The following is a 13,398-nucleotide window of genomic DNA, read 5'->3' as shown; positions in this document are numbered from 1 at the left end:
AATCAAATCCATCCTGTTTTTTTTTTCTCTACCAAATGGCTCTCTTGAGCAATTCTCGACAAGATGACTTTTTTTGTTAAGAGAGACTCGGCACACTCACGACGTGTGTACACCGATGCGTCATGTCGAGAGAAAGGGAACGAGTTTGCGCTTTTGAAGAAGGCCCGTGGACGAGAGAGACTTATCGAGGCGCCGACTGCCCATTGTTTCCAAGCGCGGGGCCTTTAATTAAGTTTTTTTTTTGTTTTGACACCCCTTCCGCGCGAGACGAGCAAAGTCATGACCTCGGCCGACCCCGGAGGTTAATTGCGCGCACGACAAGGCAGCCGCGAGGCGCCGCGCCGGGGGTTTCTTTGCTTTTCCCGGGCGACGAAGTGTTCGGAGCCGCTCCGTGATTCACGGCCGCGGCTGACCCTGAGGCCCAGGGCCGCTGAGCCACGCCCTCGGGTCTCAGACGGGGCGATGGTACACTACCATACTGGAAAACTACCATATTATATGGTAGTTTTCCGTTATGGCACAATTCCGTCCGGCCCCATAATTTTTCTTCACATCGTGTTTATACGAATACAGTGCTGCTCCCTGCCGAATTTTTTTTTTTTAGAAAAAATGGTTTCTTCTCGTGCGCGATCTGTTGCCTATTCTCCGCACTACTTCGATAGCAAATGCGTTGTAGTCATTCCGTCGAGTGTGTAAAAAAAAAAAAAAATATGGCAGAATTCCGCCTCGTCCTTTTGAAATATGGTAGTTTTCCGATGTGGTACTTTTCCGTCTGTTTCGAAGAGGCGAGGCGGAATTGTGCCATGACGGAAAACTACCATATTATATGGTAGTTTTCCAGTATGGTACTTTTCCGCGTCCCCTCTGAGACTCGAGACCCAAGCGAGGGCGCATGCCTGCAGGTCTGAGACAGACGCTGCAGAACTCGCCGGTTTCCGCGCAGCGTAGCGTAGCGTAGCGTAGCGTAGCGCAGCGTAGCGTAGCCAGGAGCTCCTCCAGAGTCGGGGGCGATGGCTTATACCGAGCCCGAATATTCTTCTTCTTTATTTTAGAGGGTATATTTAAATACATATTTTTAACTTTAATTTCATCAAAAGCTGCGAGAAAGTTCTAAAGTTCAGCATCTGAACCCACAAATTTCTGTAAATATTCTAAGGTCAAACTCTGAATTATTAAATTTTCATGTTTTTTTTTTTGCAAATGCATATAGTAATTTAGGAGTTATTTTACTAACGTGCTAAAACAAATTTGTTGTGTGATAATATTTTTTTTTTTTTTGTAAAAATTGCGAAAATGTTTTCACTTCTGTCGGCAGTCCTCATGACTGCTTTGAAATTTTTTAATTTTTTTTCCAGACCAAGAACTGCACGCAGAGCACACAGATACCGGCCCGAGATCGCAAAGGTAAGGCACAACTTGCAGGTTCTGTGCTGTGGTCCACGGTTGTAAATTATTAATATTATTTACATTTAGGATTTAGACACCAGAGAAATGATCGCGCAGAAAAGTAGCCTGAAGAGCAGCCTTAGAATAATTAATTATTCTGACGTGAACAGGTTCTAATAAGAAAACACGTTTGTAAAAATTATTTGCCCAAATTTTTTAGATTCCTTCAGAATTTTTTTTGCATATCTTTTCAGAAAAAATTATGCATTAAAAATTTTAATTTACGCAATTGTAGAAAAACAACTGTTTATAAATATCATTACGTCATTACTACCTGTGGGTATGCATACATCCAACGTGTACATTGATTAAAACTATATTAGGCTCGGATCCTCAAACGAAGTAATACAGATTATTTTTAAGAAGGACCTATGAGCACCCGTCAACGCTGAATGTGACGTCAGATGATGCCCTGAGACGGGACGGAATGACGGGAGCATCCAAATAAACGCCTCTATTGGCCACGTTCCCCAGCAGGCGTGTGATTGGTTGCCACTCGCACCGGTAGTTCAATTACACACACACACACACACACATATATATATATATATATATATATATATATATATATATATATACACACACTTTAGTGAATAATTTACAAAAAGGTTATCTGCGCATGGTATTAACTACGGTTGTGCGGCTGGTGACAGTACAATTCAAAAGTGTAAAATGTTTTGGTATGTACAGTACTTTTAAAAGTATAGTCAACGGAAACTCAGTTGCCAATGATATCATTCGTAAAATTGCAAAAGGCAGACAGTTTTGTACCATTTGCAGTTTTACAAAGCTCTGCCTTGCAAGTTTCTCAAGTGATGTCGTCGGCAACTGAGTTTACGTGGATTTTCCTCGTAAAAAAAGTACGAAGATGCTTGTACAGCGAAGGACGTGAGGGGGGTTTGTTTGTGTTCCAGCGCCGCGGGCCAACTTGACATCGTGACCGGGAACACTGACCATGTGACCGCTGCCCCTGACCATGTGACCGGGAACACTGACCACGTGACAGCATCCCGTGACCATGTGACAGTAGTCCGTGACCATGTGACCGGGAACACTGACCACGTGACAGCAGCCCGTGACCATGTGACCGGGAACACTGACCACGTGACAGCAGCCCCTGACCATGTGACCGGGAACACTGACCACGTGACAGCATCCCGTGACCATGTGACAGTAGTCCGTGACCATGTGACCGGGAACACTGACCACGTGACAGCAGCCCGTGACCATGTGAAGGCAGCCCCTGACCAAGTGACAGTAGTCCGTGACCACGTGACGGCAGCCCCTGACCATGTGACCGGGAACACTGACCACGTGACAGCAGCCCGTGACCATGTGAAGGCAGCCCCTGACCATGTGACCGCAACCCCTGACTACGTGACTTCAGCCCCTGACCATGTGACCGGGAACACTGACCACGTGACCGCAGCCCCTGACCAAGTGACAGTAGTCCGTGACCACGTGACCGCAGCCCCTGACCATGTGACCGGGAGCAGTGACCACGTGGCTGGAGACTCGCCAGTCACGCCTCAGACACACAAGAAGAGGCGGAGAAAGAAACAACGTAGAAAGAAAGGTAAGACCGACGTTACACCCCGTTTGTACAACTTGTAAACGATAGGGTTTAACTAAATTCAAACTAAGTAAAAAAACAGAATATATATATAGATATTTATTAGATAGGCGTAACTTACGAATTAATCGTCTTCTCGCAATAAGGACGCGAGAAAGACAGAGAATAAATACTTAGCCAAATATTTATATAAAGAAGCACTATGCTGTATACATGTTGGGGTCTTTTTCTTTCTCCTCTTTGTACGATGATTCGTACCCCGCCAAAAAAAAAAAAAAATAGAACCAAAAGGTTAACGAATGAGAGAGAGTGTGTGTGCGCATGCGCTTGTCTCAGAAAATAGATATAGGTATCCTGTACAGTCAGCTGTGAGTGCTACCAGCGCGCTCACGTTCCTCTTTGTTCAACCAGCAGCGTAGAGAGCGCTCTCGAGACAGTCCCTGCATTTCCCGCACAGGTAGCGCTACCTTTTTAAGACTTTCGCGTTTCGTTCAGAGATCTGGCGTGTTTCCGAACGAGAAGGATTGTTTGAAGAAACAGTAACACGCACAGTTTGGTTTTTGCACTTTCATCACGTGTACTGAGTCACACGCGCTAACTTTTAAGACTTTATCGCGTTTCGTTCAGAGATCTGGCGTGTTTCCGAACGGCAAGGATTGTTTGAAGAAACAGTAACACGCACAGTTTGGTTTTTGCACTTACATCGCGTGTGCTGAGTCGCGCGCGCTGTTCGGACGGTAGTGTATAGTTGAGAAGGGAGGCAAGGAAGGTTGTTGGTTGTGCCGCGGGTTGCAGGGCGGCCGGCGGCCAGGCTGAAGGGCAAGTCGTACAGCGGCGGCAACCTGGTGGGCAGCTACCCGGGCCAGCTGGACAGCGAGCTGGCCGCGGCGCTGGACCTCAGCTGCCTGTTCAGCCCGCAGAAGGGCCGGGGGTTCATCAAGGCGCCGCAGATCCCGCACTCGGCCGGCGCGCGCTACACCAGGTACCTCGTCCCTGCTCATAGGCGTGCCCAGACATTTCCATTAGGGGGGGCCCTGCTATATGTTTTAAGCAGAAGCTGAATTTAGAATGTTAAATAGCCTAAATACATTCACTCATTGACTTGTTGATATTTTTGTGCAGTATCAACGAGCTATGTTTACTAGTTATTATTTATACCCGTATAATTTTAACAATCTTGAAAATATGTTTTTTTTCCATAGACAATGTTTAAAGTGTACTTACACATTTTTCCCCCTCGAATTTCCAATAGCTTGGTCCAGATCTACCTTGAAATGAACTTCTTTTTAGTGAATTCAAACACAGCCATTCATTGAGTGTCACAGTGCCAGGAATATACGAATATTAACGAACGCATTAGAGAAAATGCCGATCTGAGTGATTACATTGGGGGGGGGGGGCCATGGCCCACCTGGGCTCCCCCCCCTGTAGGCACGCCTATGTCCCTGCTGCGGTTCCTGACCCGGGAAACTGTGGCGTCTGCTCACGGAACTCACATTGAGGGTGGAAGAGTGGCCCTGTTTTTGCGCAAAACGGCAGCAGTTCACTGAGAGAAAGGTTTGTTTGCCTCAACAAAATATTTGTTCATGTATGGCGAAATAAATATATTTTGTTAATTCAAACAAATATTTGTTTATATATGGTGAAATAAATATATTTTGTTAATTCAAACAAATTTTTTTTTGTAGTAGGAAAGATTCTGGTTGACACAAGAAAATGATTTTGTCAACTCAAATGTATATTTGGTTAGGTATAACAAATTATTTTTGTTATTTACCGAGTTCGGTTAAACTAACAAAATATTTTGTTCTGCCAAGTAAATATTTGTTTCGCCATATATAAACAAATATTTGTATGATTCAAACAAACCTTTTTCTCTGTGTGGTGTCCTCAAGGGGAACACCACGCAATTTACATTCAGATGCCAATTCATCTTTAAGGAGAAACTCGGGAATCAAAGTAGTAGTCATAATGAACAAAAAAAATTAATACAAAACACTAAAAGAACTACAAAACTGCTGTCACCCGCAAGCCATGAAAGTTCCGAGGGAGCAACTCATGCAAGCCAGAAGAGCTACGCATGCGCAACACAACACCCCCAAGATGAAACACCAGAACGTATTTCGTGTGTAGATTTGTGTTTTTATGAGAGTTAATATTGTTTAAATATGTGTTTTCAGAATAATTTTTTAGACATGCACAACCGGTAGAAATTCTTGAAAGCACTAAATTGATATGCATTACATATGTACATCCTTATTTTCATTTCATTCTGCCATATACGAAAACCTTTTTTTAATAGTTCCGTTTAGTCATTAAAAAAATTAAACTCGTAAAAAAAGGTTTTATTGATCGTTTTAGTTAACTCCATATCTACTTCATATACCCACATAATTACCATTTAGTTTTAAGCACTTTTCGTAAAGTTGCACCAGTTTCTTTAGCCCCTCTGCATGGAAGTTCGACGCCTGGGAATCAAACCGCCTGAGAGCGCGGCTACTCGCAGTGCAGACGAGTGAAGCGGTAATCCCGCACACAGGGGCATCTGCACAACGCGCGTGCTCACGTGCCTCACATATGTTCTGCTGGTCGGCTGGGGCTGCCGACGAGTAGCCACGCCTGCGAAGATGCCATCGTCTTTGGGCCATGGGAGGCCATGACAACTGCCCCTGTGTGCAGGCTTCCCGCCTCGCTCGTCTGCACTGCGAGTAGCCGCGCTCCCAGGCGCTCCGAGAGAGACTGGCTGCTGTTTGCTGAACTGTCTTCGGAGATGTCGCCGCGGCCGCTTTGTGAGTGGACCACGAAGAACTCGAGACTGCCGCTGTCAGTTTAGTTCCCAGGCGGCTAACTTCCATGCGGAGGGTCTAAAGAAACTGGTGCGGAGTTACGAAAAAGTGCTTAGAACTAAATGGCGATTATGTAGAAACATGAAGTAGATATACAGTCAACTAAAACAGTCAATAAACCCCATTTTACGCGAGCTTATTTTTTTTTGAAGTAAAACTTATTTCCTTAACGTGAACCTACGGATCGCCGATGGACCGTCGGTTGGATGTCTCGTTCACAGCGAGGCTAAAGACGGCATAGTACAGGGATGTTGCCGGCATACCTACGCACACAGTAAGTAACCGTTCCAGTATTTGCCTGGAGTGGTTCCTGGAGATAGTGGCCCAGCCCGCGGCAGCCTTTGGAGTGATAGTCCTGTGTCTGCCGCTCCACGACCATTCTGTTGGTAGCTGTCCCCTGGGATACATACTCCCGAACATCTGCCTGGAACATACCGCACACAGGCGAACTAGCCAGAACAACAACCCTCCCTCCTTTCAAACTCTTCATGGGCTTGGTTCCCGGCAGAGAATTTTGCACGATTGAAACTAGGGAGATGTTACTTTTTCCTTGGAATCATCACATTTTCCGCCTTCTACGATTTCTGCATTAAAAGATGATTTTTTTTTTAATGTAAACCTTGAGATGAGTAAAACAGTAAATGCGTTGTCAAATCGGAGAGAAGGGTAAATCAGCAAAGGCATGGTCAAGTAAATAAAACAATAAGTACAATATTATTAATGCTAGTTGATAATTATAGATGCATGAAGTAAACAAGGAGCGATGCACGGAAGTGTTGTAACGGAAGGAGTGATGGGAGACGGCGGAGCGACGCAGAGCGGGGTTCACGGGGGCGCGCTGTGCGCAGGCGGCGCAACACGCAGCGGCCGCACAACCGCTACCTGGTGGCCGTGTACGAGTGCTCCGAGGGCCACGCGCTGCTCGACCCGGAGGTGGACCGCCTCTACTGCAGCGCGGAGGAGTGGGTGGGCGAGCGGCCCGTCTGCCAGGCCACAGGTGACTCCGGCAGTCCCTCTACACCCGGCACACCCTCTACACCCTGCACACCCTGCACACCCTGCACACCACGCACACCCTGCAACTAGGCGCTACTACCAGCGACTCGTTCTACTGTCTGTGTTTATTTACACACACGTGGGACGAGGTTTATGTTATATGTTGAAACGGGTCGTTACCACAACGCCGAGATACCTCAACGCCGAACGTCCAATAACGCCGAATACCATAACGCCGAATGCCAAATTTACCGCAACGCTGACAGCTAGAAAACTGCTGTGTACCACAACGCCGAAATACAGTAACGCCGAAAAATGTACCACAACCTAAACTAACCTAGGCTAGCCTAACCTATCCTAACCTAACCTAACCTTACCTTACCTAACCTAACCTTTGTGGTAGTCCTGCAATAACTTTTTCGGAGTTAATGTATTTTGGCGTTGTGGTAATTCGGCGTTGTGGTACACAGCAGTTTTCTAGCTGTCGGCGTTGTAGTAAATTTGGCATTCGGCGTTATGGTTTTCGGCGTTATTGTACGTTCGGCGTTGTGGTATTTCGGCGGTTGGTGCGTCCCCCATTGAAATACGAAAAATAGGAGTTATAATAACAGTTTTGTTAGGCTATGCATTACCATGAGGTCAAATATCAAGGGCAAGGGAGGCAACTTCCCCCATTTTCGAACTTTCAGTTACCGAAAATGTGTAACTAATCCTCACAAACTATTGTTAATTTTAAAAAGAAATAAATAATGTTCTTCCTTTTGTTATTGTTCATGATAGCATGGCAACGTGGACCATACTTCCCCAAGAAACGATTTAATTCCGAATAAAACGTCCCCTTCCCTTTTTTCTTTCTTTTTGATTTGATATGGATGCGCTCTTGATCTACACTAACTATTTAACTAGATTGCGAGTATAAACGTGATCATTTTTTTTTACATAAATTCAAACGTAATTTTACCAGGGGGTTCGTTTGGTGATGTAAAAACTGTGTAACTTACCGTTCATTTCATAGATGCCATCACAATTGGGGGTCGGCACCCTTCTTTCTCAATCAGAGTCGATCCGGGTTCAATTCCCTATCAGGTGGAAGCCCGCAATTTAGAATCTTTTCTCTGGGTTGAGTTTATAAATTTTCAAAATTTTTTAAACGGCTAATTATATATATTTAAATATTTTGTTGAGTAAATATAACAGTTTACTTTCGTTTAATATGTTTCGAATATTTGTTTTTGATCAGTTGGGCAGAATGTGTCATTCTAATTTCAGCTCTTACTCATGGGTACAATATGTTTTATCCAGTAGTGCGCGTTTATCTTAACACATCATTTGATGCTCCCCCCCCCCCCCCCCCCCCTTCGGTGCGACCCGCAAAAGTGTTTTTCCTGCCACGGACGCCCACCATAGTGCCGTGCAACCATTCTCTCAACGACGACTGAAACTAATGCACATACTTTATATAGTGCTTTGTTTTTGTTATTATAATACATGTAATACCAAACACACTTGTATACAGCGCGTCCTACAATTAGTGCCCAAACGAACAAAAAAACATTGAGCCCCGTGGCTCCAAACGATGCAGAAGGATGTTTTTTAAACTTTTCCTTCAAGGTAATACCGAAAAAACTTGTAAATAACGTAAAGGTAAATGTGTGTATATGTGTAAATAGTTATGTTTATTAAATATGTCTTCCCTCTTGGTAAAAGATCACTGAGTGCTGGAGTACCAAATATTACTGTACAATCCCATGTAAAAAAAAGCATAAATAAAGACTTTTGAACAGGGGCGCAACAACTAAATTTCCAAAGGGGGTGGGGGCAATACACCTTTTTATAAAGAATCATCGATCCCCCCTATTGAAGCGAGGGGTCCGGGGGTCCTGCCCCGGGAAAATTTGTATTTCAAGGTAGAAATTTGTGCTATTTAAGCAGTTTTATTATCTAAAAATTGATTACACAGCACTTTCTTTGCCCCCGTTTGCCGCCATTTCAAGGTTTCAGAGGGAGGGGGGGGGGGAATACCCTTGCCCCCCCCCCCCTGTCGTTGCGCCCCTGCTTTTGAACTGAACTGAACTGTATTCCGATGCGTCACAGTCGAGAGTGGTATCAGCGTGACGCACCCGTGTGTGAAGGGGCGAGCACCGGTGAGGTACCTGGAAACTCTGACAATTAGCGCTTCCGAGAACGGCACGAGCTGAAGAGCGGTGGCGAAGTGAGGCTCATGAAGCGCGCTCGATTTCCATACAGAGGGCCCATTATTCCGTCCAGGGCGGGCCCTCCCACTAGAGTCGCCCCCTCTCGGCGAACAAGACAGCGACGACCAAGCGCCGAGACGCTACATGTCGGGAAGCCTTCTTTTCACAGACTTACCTAATATAACCAACCATACACAATGTTTTAAAGTATTTATAATGTAGCTAACCTATCCTAATCGACCGCAAAATTTAATGCCACACCGGTTTGTACAATGAGATAGAACGGGGAAAAAAAGAAGCGAGCATGAACTTCGGGGAACTTCGGGTGTGGCTCTCTGGTTTGTGAAATGAAGGCTCCCCCTCTACACGTACAGCTCATTCTTGACCGTCGGAACCTGCCCTCGAACAACCGGCTCATTGCCACGAACAAAACTGAACACGAACTGTCCTCGGCAGAAACTGAGCAAGGTCGAGCCGAAAAGTGTAAAACTAGACGAGAAAAAAAAACAGATGCATCGGAAGCAAAACATTTTATTACGTGCATATTTTTTTTAAAAATAAACTCATTAATTTGTGGTATCCAAAAAAGAATAACTTCCTGAACGAATGCATCAGTTTGGATAACTTAGGCATTATTTGTAGGCAATTTATGTATTTTAATTGAATCGAATTTCAATGATTAAATGCTTGAATTGTAACGAAATAAATCAAAGGAAAGAACTGAAATGTGTGGAAATGTTACTTAACTGTACATATTAATGTGAAATAACCGAAAGAATCTGAAACCAAACTTTGGTCATTTAAAAGCCAGATAGGTATTTGTTCACAACTAAAATGCATCATGGTCAGTCAGTTCAAAAATTTCCTTTTCTGTTCCTCCGCAGCTGTGAAATGTGTACAACAAAAGCTCGGTACCGTTTAAGTGTTGCGTGTCTGTTCAGAGAATATAAAATCGAAAGGAGAGGTGGAAATGGCGCGCGGTATTGCAACGCTGCCGACTTCCACGCACGTGCGTCGGTAATCACTGTTATGCATACATCTCAACACCCGCTAAACAATCACTACGAAGAGTTTCCGCCAGATACTAGACTCTACAGAATAAATTAACGCCACATATGTAGAGTTACGAGATAATCCCTCCGCCAAGTAATATAAAAATTACCCAAAGTTTGCAAACCTTTTAATCGTTAAAAAGATTTAATAATTTGTAGAATTAATATTTATGTTAATATTACTTCCAACAATGTGGCAGTACCAACATGCTACAGGTCACCTGGCTCGGTACAGCGCTATTCAGAGCCCTGTAATGGAAGGATACTGTAAGTAGTTCCTAAGAAAGGGTCCCGAAAATGTTAGTTTGAGCGTGCAGTTGTCAAAGATATACGGATACTCATGTATACGCCAGAAAAATTGCAATTTATTTTTATTTTTCGGGCCGATCGTAACTGAAGTGAAGAGGGTTGGTTGATTTTATCGAAATAGGGAGGGTCGTCATGCGTAGTTGCGGAGTGGCTGGAACTCGCATCTCTTGAGGTTGGTGTGATGGCTGGTTGGTGGCGTGTGTGACGCGCAGGGGACTCCGCGGGACCCGAGCCCGCCACGTCGGCGTGCGGGGCCGACCAGGGAGGCTGCGAGCACGTCTGCTCGGAGGAGGGCGGGCGGGCTGTGTGCTCGTGCTTCCCCGGTTACGAGCAGCTCGGCCAGGCCTGCCGAGGTGAGCAGCTCTCAGCAGTTCATCCCCTCCGCACCTCCTTCAGCACCTGCCCTCAACACCTCTTCTCATAACCCCCTTCAGCACTTCCCCTCAGCTCATACCCTTAACACCTCCCATCTACACATCCTATCAAAACCTCCCATCAACACCTCTCATCAACACCTCCCATCAACACTTCCCTTCCGCACCTCCCATCACCTCCCCCCAGCACCTCCTTCAGCACCTCGCCTCAACACCTCTTCTCATAACCCCCTTCAGCACTTCCCCTCAGCACATACCCTTAACACCTCCCATCAACACATCCCATCAAAACCTCCCATCAACAACTCTCATCAACACCTCCCACCAATACCTCTTCTCATAACCCCTCTCAGGACTCACACCCCTCAGCACATACCCTTAACACCTCCCATCTACACATCCTATCAAAACCTCCCATCAACACCTCTCATCAACACCTCCCATCAACACTTCCCTTCCGCACCTCCCATCACCTCCCCTCAGCACATCCCATCAACACCTCCCACCAACACCTCCCATCAACACCTCCCCTCAGCACGTGTGACTGCACGAGCGCTGGTGTGCTGTGCAGACGTGGACGAGTGCCAGGACGACAAGGGCGGCTGCGAGGGGGTGTGCGTCAACAAGCCGGGCTCCTTCAGCTGCTCCTGTCACGAGGGCCTGCGGCTGGCCGAGGACCACCGGCACTGCCTCGGTACGTCGCCTCCGCCAGCCTGGCCTCACGCGCTTCTCGCGTTCCAACACGGTTGTTCGGTGATCACTCCACTCGCCTCCCGCTTCCTTTCTAGGTGGGTTTGGAACCTGGTTCACTCCATCAATCATTCCATCCATCTTTGTCTCACCAGTCAACTCTTCATTCCACCACGCTCAGTCTCACTAATCAACTCTTCATTCCATCACGCTCTGTCTCACTAATCAACTCTTCATTCCAGCATGCTCTGTCTCACTAATCAACTCTTCATTCCACCATGCTCTGTCTTACTAATCAACTCTTCATTCCATCAAGCTGTCTCACTAATCAACTCTTCATTCCATCAAGCTCTGTCTCACTAATCAACTCTTCATTCCATCCCGCTCTGTCTCACTAATCAACTTTTCATTCCATCACGCTCTGTCTCACTAATCAACTCTTCATTCCACCACACTCTGTCCCACCAATCATTCCACCATTCTCTGGATCACCAAACCAATCTTCATTCATCCACTGCTCTGTCCCACCAAACAAACTTTCATTCCACCACGCTCTGTCTCACTAATCAAATCTTCATTCCATCCCGTTCTGTCTCACTAATCAACTCTTCATTCCATCCCGCTCTGTCTCACTAATAAACTTTTCATTCCATCACGCTCTGTCTCACTAATCATCTCTTCATTCCACCACGCTCTGCCCCACTAATCATTCCACCATTCTCTGACTCACCAAACCAATCTTCATTCAGCCACTGCTCTGTCCCACCAAACAAACTTCCATTCTTTCATTCGTATCAAATGAACTCGATATATACTAGATGCTTGATTCTAATTCATTTATTTATCCAACCATGTTTTAACTGCTGACTGGTAATGACTTCACTGTGACCACTATATGCATTTCATGCAGATTCCCAGTGTTCCAGTCTGAGAGACATCATTTTTTATGAAGTGACAGTCGCACTATCGATCCCATGAAAACCATGTTTTTTTTAACAGCCTCAAATCGTTACACTTACAGTCAAAGCGACCCCAGTAACACCAAACTGCCCATTTCCCACCGTTTCCACCAATCTTTAGATGCTTCCTAGGTCAGTGCTGTGCTCTGCGTGCGGTAAAACACTCGGGCCCGCCAGAAATGTCTTAAATGCCCGGTTGATAAATCTGTGAACTGACTTTGCTGCTTTACTTTACTGCTCAAAGCACTGAAGTTTTTATCTGATGAACTGAAGACACATCAGCTATCTTGAGTTGTGGTGTAAAATACTTTTACTTACACACTCTGTAAAAGTAAAGTTTTGGCTTAAACCTTTTTTGTAAGAAGTAATTCATCATGCTCACAAAACCTCACCTGCAGTACACGTTGTAGTAAAGAAGTTTTCACAAAGTTATCAATAAACCAGCAATACTTTAACTTTCGGGGTGATTAATGTGTAAAGTACACAGGCCAATTACCTTAACCTACAGTCCTGTAGTAAGTCATGTAATCTACTTAAGGTTTCGGCTACCGGTCTTTGACTGATAAATAAATGCACAGCTTTTAATCCATCTTGCTTTCTAAAATGGAGTAGTTAAACAGTTTAAACATCGGGCTGATGGTCTTGAGCAGTTGGACTGTCGGGGTGCATCACGGGGTATGGGCATACAGACATCAACGAGTGCCTGCTGAGGAACGGGCACGGGCCGTGCCAGGACACGTGCTCCAACCTGCACGGCGGCTACTCGTGCAGCTGCGACGGCATCCCGGGCACGCGACTGTCGTCGGACAACCACACCTGCGAGGACGTGGACGAGTGCGCCGCCGGCACGGCGGGCTGCTCCCACACCTGCATCAGCACCATGGGGAGGACCTTCTGCCTGTGTCCTGCCGGCTACGAGCTGGGCTCCGACTGGAAGACCTGCCAAGGTACCGTATGA

The 13,398-nt window shown here is 45.8% G+C and overlaps 1 protein-coding gene across 1 annotated transcript; it reads left to right on the top strand.

Annotated features, from left to right (window-relative positions):
- The first annotated feature begins 279 nt into the window (after window positions 1-279).
- LOC134534612 (uncharacterized) lies at window positions 280-13,398 on the top strand. The gene is made up of 8 exons (XM_063373096.1): window positions 280-301; window positions 1,356-1,404; window positions 2,361-3,022; window positions 3,815-4,001; window positions 6,714-6,862; window positions 10,630-10,770; window positions 11,363-11,485; window positions 13,130-13,398. The coding sequence occupies exons 1-8, from the start codon at window positions 280-282 to the stop codon at window positions 13,396-13,398; spliced, it is 1,602 nt and encodes a 533-aa protein (XP_063229166.1).

The sequence above is a fragment of the Bacillus rossius genome, chromosome 7, assembly GCF_032445375.1.
Source record: "Bacillus rossius redtenbacheri isolate Brsri chromosome 7, Brsri_v3, whole genome shotgun sequence".
Taxonomy (NCBI): Eukaryota; Metazoa; Arthropoda; class Insecta; order Phasmatodea; family Bacillidae; genus Bacillus; species Bacillus rossius.
The sequence above is the reverse complement of the archived record's forward strand: the minus strand, read 5'-3'. Positions and strand labels throughout refer to the sequence as shown.

Bases quoted from the DNA above. Each gene is read 5' to 3' on its own strand.
- LOC134534612 (XM_063373096.1), top strand. From the start codon at position 280: ATGACCTCGGCCGACCCCGGAG. The intron at 1,405-2,360 runs GTAAGGCACAAC...TTTGTGTTCCAG, and splicing joins ACCGGCCCGAGATCGCAAAG to CGCCGCGGGCCAACTTGACA. The intron at 6,863-10,629 runs GTGACTCCGGCA...TGTGACGCGCAG, and splicing joins GCCCGTCTGCCAGGCCACAG to GGGACTCCGCGGGACCCGAG.